The following is an 8,410-nucleotide window of genomic DNA, read 5'->3' as shown; positions in this document are numbered from 1 at the left end:
ACTGAGAGCTACTGCCATGAAACTCTTTCCTGCTGCTCCCCACTTCCCTGCAGACAGATTCCCCTATTGTGAGGGATATCCCAGGCCCACCATGTGCATATAAGAGTGAGAGATAGGGCCCGGAGAGATAGCACAGCGGCGTTTGCCTTGCAAGCAGCCGATCCAGGACCAAAGGTGGTTGGTTTGAATCCCGGTGTCCCATATGGTCCCCCGTGCCTGCCAGGAGCTATTTCTGAGCAGACAGCCAGGAGTAACCCCTGAGCACAGCTGGGTGTGACCCAAAAACTAAAAAAAAAAAAAAAAAAGAGTGAGAGATAAGGGCCGGAGAGATAGCATGGAGGTAGGATGTTTGCCTTGCATGCAGAAGGACAGTGGTTCGAATCCCAGCATCCCATATGGTCCCCCGAGCCTGCCAGGAGCGATTTCTGAACGTAGAGCCAGGAGGAACCCCTGAGTGCTGCCAGGTGTGACCCAAACCCCCCCACAAAAAAAGAATGAGAGATGAAGCTGCCCAGAATGAATCTGCGTCAAAGTGCTTGTCCCTGCAACACCAAACTTGCCTTACCCAATGCAACATACTCAGGTCTTTCTATAACTCCTGCCCTCTGAAACAGTAACAAGTTTATTTTGATGAGCAGTCAAAATAAGTGTATTTGTTTACATTTATGTAAATTTATCTACTGTTTGTTTAATATTTTGATTATTTATTTATGTACATTTATTTATAAAAATGTGTATATTTTAGATGAAGGGGGACCATGATTAAGTCTGGAAGAACATAGTCTATAAATCCTATCTTAGATCTCCCTAAAGGTGTAGCCTGCTCCCGAGGTCCTGTCCTTTCAGTATGTCTGTCCCACACACCCTGCATTTAGCCCAGGAGCTCTGTGTATGCTTCACCCTGATCCAGACCTCCCATGAAGCTTCTGTCAGACTTTTGGCAGAAGGGATTTCATGTCTGTCCTGTAGCTCTGCACCCCTCTGAGTATTTTTCTCTGTCCCTCAAGCCCTCCTCTGTCTGCCTGGGGCATTGAGCAGAGCCAGCTGGGCATGCTGCTCCAGAGTCTCACAGGGCGCATCTAAGACTAGAGCAGCAGGGCCTGCTCAACACAGCCTGTGCCCGTGTCTGCCCACTTTTCAAGCCTAGACAATGCCAGAACCCCAAATGCTTCCTAAGTAGAAAGGGAGGCCTGGCCTTCTAACTTCATTCCCAGTGGCAAGGGGGAAAAAGGGGACCAAAGGCATAGTCACCTGGGTGAGCACTCAGGTCTCTGTGCACAGATGGTCTTGATACCCTCACCAGCACTCACTGATTTTCGAGTGTCTTTTCATTCTATTTATCTCCAGAGGTCCCCCACTCCCCAGTTCTGAACCAAAAGGGTCTCTGATTGCCCTCTAGAGGCCCGGACCACCACAGGCTGGCCCAGCCTTTGTTTCCTAGGGATTTATGACCTGCCACCCCGCAGCTGACTGGGCTCCATGGCCACACAGCTCTGCCCAGTGTCTGGTGCCTCTGTCCTTGCATCCCCAGAGATCAAAGGCTGAAAATGATCAGGAAGTCTGTGCATAGGCATGCTTTGAAGATGGGGTCAGTCCAGAGGACAAATGGTCAGAACTTTCCTAGGGGAAGTTCAGGAAAGGAGGAATGAGGACTTGGCAGCTGTGATGGAGCCGGGTATGGTAAGGACAGTGGAACTGTTGGTACATGTCTGGGACAAGGTTGGATGGTCTGTTCATCAGAGGCTTCTGCTGATCACAAAAACTATTCCCACTGAGGCAAACTGCAGCACTTAATCTCAACTTGCTTCAACTACACAAGTTTCTAAAACCCTTGCCCAAATAAGACATGGTTTGGGGCCTGAGTGATAGATAGTACAGCAGGTATGCTGGCCTTACAAGTGGCTGACCTGGATTCAATCGCCAGCATCTGTGTTGTCCCTCAAGCACTGCCAGGAGTGATTCCTGAGCACAAAGTCAAGAATAAGCCCTGAGCACCACTGGGTTTGGGCCAAAGACAGGGTTGGAGGGTGGAGTGGGGGAAATAGGGAGGAAGAGTCCTTTTCAACCTTGTGGATATTTTTTCTTTGTTTTAGTTTTTGGGTCACACCCGGCAGTGCTCAGGGGGTTACTCCTGGCTCTATGCTCAGAAATCACTCCTGGCAGGCTCGGGGGACCATATGGGATGCCGGGATTTGAACCACTGTCCTTCTGCATGCAAGACAAACGCCTTACCTCCAAGCTATCTCTCCAGTCCCAACCTCTTGGCTTTTTTCAAGAATTTTCTGTTGTTGCCTCTGTGACAGGTTCCAAAATCATGATTAAGCTTCCCTTGACTTCTCCAAGGCTTCCAAATGCTAAAACACCATGGCCAGAATTTGGGGGTTATGGCTGAGTCTAGTGTTGAGTTAAGAAACTTGGGCGGGGGGCCGGAGAGACAGTACACCCAGGACCTAAGCTGGTTGGTTCGAATCCCTGTGTCCCATATGTTCCCCCATGCCTACCAGGAGCTATTTCTGAGCAGATAGCCAGGAGTAACCTCTGAGCACTGCCAGCTGTGGCCCAAAAACAAAAAAACAGGGCCCGGAGAGATAGCACAGTAGTGTTTGCCTTGCAAGCAGCCGATCCAGGACCAAAGGTGGTTGGTTCGAATCCCGGTGTCCCATATGGTCCCCTGTGCCTGCCAGGAACTATTTCTGAGCAGACAGCCAGGAGTAACCCCTGTGCATCGCCGGGTGTGGCCCAAAAACCAAAACCAAAAAAAAAAAAAAAAGAAAGAAAGAAACTTGTGCCGGAGAAATAGCATGGAGGTAGAGTGTTTTCCTTGCATTCAGAAGGATGGTGGTTCAAATCCCAGCATCCCGTATGGTCCCCCAAGCCTGCCAGGGGCAATTTCTGAACATAGAGTCAAGAGTAATCCCTGAGCACTGCAAAGTGTGAGCCAAAAATCAAAAACCAAAAAAAAAAAAAAAAAAAAAACTGAAGATTGGGGTGGGCGGGAGAGATAGCACAACAGTAGGACGTTTGCCTTGCACACAGCCGATCCAAGACAGACAGTGGTTTGAATCCCAGCATTCCCTATGGTCCCCTGTGCCTGCCAGGAGTGATTTCTGAGTGCAGAGCCAGGAGTAACCCCTGAGAGCCACTGGGTGTGATCCAAAAACCAAAATAAATAAATAAAATTAAAAAAGAAACTGAAGGACCGAGCGGTGGCGCTAGAGGTAAGGTGCCTGCCTTGCCTGCGCTAGCCTGGACGGACCATGGTTCGATCCCCCAGTGTCCCATATGGTCCCCCAAGCCAGGAGCAACTTCTGAGCGCATAGCCAGGAGTAACCCCTGAGCGTTACCGGGTGTGGCCCAAAAACCAAAAAAAAAAAAAAAAAAAAAAAGAAACTGAAGAGACTGCGCAAGAGATAGCACACTTGCCTTCCACGCAGCCACACCAGCACCACATCTAGTCCCAGCAGCCTTGCCCTGAATGATGCCTGAGCACAGTGCACAGGAATAAGCCCTAAACACATTGACTGTGGTCAAATACACACTCACACACACACACACACACACACACACACACACACACACACACACACGTACACTTTACTTCTTGGAAAGCTTTTTATTCTTCCCGGAGGACCTCTGGCATTTCTTTTCTTTATTCTTTTCTTTATTTTTTTCTCATTGTTTGCTCAAACCATTCACCATCCTCATGTCTTCCTCTGCAGGGCCAGATGTTCCTTATCTCTTCTCACAGGTTTAGGGCGACATCCTCTCCTAAAAGGCTGTTCAGCTTCAGACAACCCAGGAGTGTGGAGAATCACTGGGTGTGGCCCCAAAAGCAAAACCAAACCAGAGAAAAAAAGAGTGAACTTGGGCCTCTATGGGCTATCGAGGTGCACCCAAACCCCTTCCCCACTCTACTAGGCAAGGGCAACTGGGTCCCTGAACAGGAGGGGGCATGGGTGTAGAAGGAGCAGAAAAAGTTCTGTACCACAGGGGAGAAAGAGGCAGTTTAGGACCCTGGTAGGAATGGGGAGATCTCAGGGTCTGTTCCGGTTGGTGAGAGCCAATAAAGAGTTCAGCAGTTGGGGCCGGAGAGATAGCATGGAGGTAAGGCATTTGCCTTTCATGCAGGAGGTCATCTGTTCGAATCCCGGCGCCCCATATGGTCCTCTGTGCCTGCCAGGAGCAATTTCTGAGCGTGGAGCCAGAAATAACCCCTGAGCACTGCCGGGTGTGACCCAAAAACCAAAAAAAAAAAAAAAAAAAAAGAGTTCAGCTGTTTGCAGAGGTCAGTGACAGGAGGACATTGGGGACTTCTTTTTTCTTTTTGATTTTTGACCATATCCAGAGGCATTCAAGTGGTTATTCTTGACTCAGGGATCACTCAGGAATCACTCCTGGCAGACTTGGGGGACCAAATGGGACGCTGAAGATCAAACCTGTCGTGCAGCTGTGTGCAAAGTAATTGCCCTTCCTGTCACTCCTGCTCGAACATTGGGAACTTTCGATTCTCTTTCCATACCTCGCAGACCAGCCTGAAGTGGACAAACGACCTTGAGAGTTACCAGAACCAGAGTTGGGGGGCCACTCTCCCAGAGAGAGGGCTGGGCAGGAGTTCAAGATCAAAATCTGGAAAGGCACAGTCTGGCCAGGCGGGTTGGGAATGTGTGTGTCTGGGTCGGTGCAGTGTGGTGTGGTGGGTAGAGTCAGAAAAGAACAGGGTGCAAGTGGGGAGGAAATAGTTCTGCCAGAGCTGTGGGATCGGAGCCTGCCGTGCCATGCAGCAGGGCTGTGGGTGTGCCCAGTCGCTGGGGTCAGAAGGCAACTGGCAGCCCCACCCTGCCCTGAAGAATGGGGGGGCCGGGAGGGGAGTGCGGTCCTAGCTCCCAGAGGCCTGGCGGGGAGGCGGGGCCGGCAGATGGGCGACCGCGGTGGGGTGGCGGCTGTCTGGGAGACACAAAACGCCCAGACAAAGGCCCAACCAACACCTGTCGCTCTTGGCGCGGCCATCGCTTTTCTCCGAGAGCTACAGCAGCTGCCAACTGTCACGGGCGTCAAGTTACTGGGAGCAGACGGCGGAGGGGTAGCGGGGGGGTGGGCAGGATTGCACCCCGGTGGGGGGAAAGAGGACCAAGCACCGGCCTGGCGGTGGGGGGCAAAGGGAGGTCAAGGGGGCGGGTGAGCTGAAGGAATTGGGGGCATGTTTGCAGGAAAGTGCGGGGAGACAAGAAGGAGCGAGGGGAACGTCAGTGGGGAGATCTGCGGGAAAAGGGGTGTCAGTCCGGCCCACCTCAAGCCTGGTGTCCTGACGCACTAGAACAAAAGGAAACAAAGGTAGGGACCTCCCCAGAGCTCCCAGCCAGCTCCTCCCAGGATGTAAGCCCTCGGCTCTGTCTGTGGCTTTTCCCCCAGGTACCCAGACCCGATCTGCAGAAATTTCTGAGGCGCATCTTGCGGGGTGGGGGTGGGGTAAAGGAAGACAAGCATTAGTGACAGGTTGGATGACAAATAGTTGGATGAATGAGTGGGTGGGTGTTTGGGTTCATGGATGGGTGGGATGGTGTTTGGATTAGGTAGGTGGGTGGGTGGGTAGGTGAAAGGAGTAGTGGATGAATGGGTGGATGTGCGGGTAGATGGATGGATGGATGGATAGATGGATTAATGAATGAGTGGAGGGGTGGAGGGATAAATGGGTGTGTGGGTTAATGGATGGGTGGGTGGGTGGATGGGTGGATGGATGAATTAATGAGTGGAGGGATGGAGAGATGAATGGGTGGATGGATGAATTAATGAATGAGTGGAAGGGTGGAGGGGTGAATGGGTGCGTGGATTAATAAATGGATGGATGAATGGATGGGTGGGTGGGTGGATGGATAAATGAATGGATGGAGGGGTGGGTGGGTGGATAGATGGATTAATAAATGAGTGGAGGGGTGGATGGATGAATGGGTGCGTGGGTGGATGGATGGATGGATGCATGGATGGGTGGGTGGGTGGGTGGTGGGTGGGTGGATGGATAGATGAGTGGAGGGGTGGATGGATTAATTGGTGCGTGGGTTGATGGATGGGTGGGTGGGTGGATAGATGGATGGATAGATGGATCAATTAATGAATGAGTGGAGGGGTGGATGGATGTATGAATGGGTGTGTGGATTAATGAATATATTGATGGATAGATGTAGGCGCTCCTGCGCGCGCGCACAACAGGTCCTTGCCAAAGCTGTTTGAGAAACCAAGCACAGCCCAGTCCCACTGGGCCAGCCGCGGGGCGGTCGCCGCCCCCATCTGGTACCAGCCCGGTCATCACCGCATCGGGTGTGAGCCCAGAGCCAACCTCCACGGCTGAGCCCAGGCTGGGCCGGAGACCACACCCCCTCTGGACACGCCCCTGACAGCTGCGGGCCGACGCCGCGGCCGGGCCAGACAAAGCGCGAGACTCCCATTAGCTGGGACGCGCCTCGCGGCCGGCCGCACGGGGGTCCGCGTAGCCAATCGGCGCTTCTGTATGCAAATGAAGCTCCCTTAAAAGAACGCGGGGTTCCCATTGGCTGGGCCGAGCCTCGCGGCCGGCGGCGTAGCCAACCAGCGCGTCGAGATGCAAATGAGCGTCCCCCTAAAAGGACGCCGGGCACCTGGAGGCGGAAGACGCGGCGGGTCGGGGCTTTGGGGAGGGCGTGCTGCTCCAGGGCGCGGGTCATGGGTCCCGGCGGGGACGGAGGGGGCCACGCGGCGGCGCGCGGGGATCGGAAGGTCGGGGCGAGATCCCGGGGGGGCGGGCGGGCCTGGCGGGGCCGGGGCGCGGGGACTGAGGCCCAGCTCTCCTGCCTAGGCCCGGAAGCCCCTGGTGGAGAGGAGGCGGCGCGCGCGCATCAACGAGGCTCTGCGGGAGCTGCGGCTGCTGCTGGCCGGCCAGGTGAGCTGGGCCCGGCCCTGGGTGGGTGGATGAGCGCGGCGCGGCGCGGCGGGCTCGCGGGGTCTCGGTCTCATTCACGCTCACGGTCGCGGGCTCTCCAAGTGCAGGCCAAGCTGGAGAACGCCGAGGTGCTGGAGCTGACGGTGCGGCGTGTGCAGGGCGTGCTGCGGGGCCGGGCACGCGGTGAGTGAGGGGCCGAGCCCGGGGCATCGGGGCAGGGGCTGCTAGGCGCTGTGGGCCCCGTGCCCTCCTAAGCGAGGCTCTCCCCGGGAGCAGGGAGCTCCCCCTCGCGTCCTGGGCAAGCCTCCCGCCCCGGTGGGCCCAGCTCCTCACGAGACCAACACTTGTCTCTCTGTCTCTGTCTCTCCTTCTCTGCACCACCTACCTCTGTCCTCTTTCTCTATCTCCCTCCTCTCTCCTCGCCCTCTCTCTCCACGACCAACACTTACCTCTCTCTTCTCTTTTTTTCTCTTTCCTCTTACCCTCCTCTCTCCTGTCTCCGCGACCAACACCTATCTCCCCTCTTCCACCCCTACCTCTCTCTCTCCTCTCTCCCTCTCCCTCCACCAACTACCTTTCTCTTTCTCTCCCTCTCTCCTCTCTCTCTATCCCTCTCTCCTTCTCTCCCTCCACCCCTGGGCGCAGAGCGGGAGCAGCTGCAGGCCGAAGCCAGCGAGCGCTTCGCCGCCGGCTACATCCAGTGCATGCACGAAGTGCATACGTTCGTGTCCACGTGCCAAGCCATCGACGCCACCGTCGCGGCAGAGCTGCTGAACCACCTGCTGGAGTCCATGCCCCTGCATGAGGGCAGCGGCCTCCATGACCTGCTGGGGGACACCCTGGCACGACCCGCTGGGGGAGCCGTTCCTGGGCACAGGGGCTGGCCCCCTGGAGGGGCCCAGAGTTCCCCGCTGCCCAGTCCCCCGGGCCCTGTAGACGACTTGTCCTCTGACCTGGAGGAGGCCCCAGAGGCTGAACTGAGCCAGGGACCTGCTGAGGGCCTGGACTTGGTGCCTGCATCCCTGGGCAGCCTGACTGAAGCCCATCTGGCCCATAGCGTCTGGAGGCCGTGGTGACAAGAGCTTGTGATCTGCGGGGTGGACCAGCCTCCCCTCCTCCCTGGGATCCTCCAATGGAAGCTGAAAGGGGGTTGTTCCCAGGGGACCTCCTCCACCCTGTGTCTTGAAGGCATATCTCTGCCTCTGGAGGGTGGAGTAAGGGAGCTGGGTTGGAGGGAGATCCTTTCCGAGCACTGGGACGCTCTGGGACTTACTGTGGGGCCAGGCAAGTCACTTCAGGGGTGTAGGGCCTCTCCCCTAAACAGACACAGCAGTCCTGGGTGGCACAACCTTGACCTAAGTGGAAGCTGGACAAGGCTTCAGGGCTGCAGGCTGGTAAAGCAAGGCTGTGCTATGTGTGTGGTGGCTGCTGGGCACATCTGGTCTGTGCCAGCTACCTGCAGGTGATTTTGTTTATTAAATAAAAGACTTTGGAGTATTA

The 8,410-nt window shown here is 55.3% G+C and overlaps 1 protein-coding gene across 1 annotated transcript; it reads left to right on the top strand.

The window, feature by feature from the left end:
- The first annotated feature begins 6,638 nt into the window (after positions 1 to 6,638).
- HES6 (hes family bHLH transcription factor 6) lies at positions 6,639 to 8,410 on the top strand. The gene is made up of 4 exons (XM_049782594.1): positions 6,639 to 6,747; positions 6,827 to 6,910; positions 7,018 to 7,093; positions 7,556 to 8,410. The coding sequence occupies exons 1-4, from the start codon at positions 6,694 to 6,696 to the stop codon at positions 7,984 to 7,986; spliced, it is 645 nt and encodes a 214-aa protein (XP_049638551.1). The 5' UTR covers positions 6,639 to 6,693; the 3' UTR covers positions 7,987 to 8,410.

The sequence above is a fragment of the Suncus etruscus genome, chromosome 10 (genome assembly GCF_024139225.1).
Source record: "Suncus etruscus isolate mSunEtr1 chromosome 10, mSunEtr1.pri.cur, whole genome shotgun sequence".
Classification (NCBI taxonomy): domain Eukaryota; kingdom Metazoa; phylum Chordata; class Mammalia; order Eulipotyphla; family Soricidae; genus Suncus; species Suncus etruscus.
This window is presented reverse-complemented; position numbering and strand designations above follow the sequence as displayed.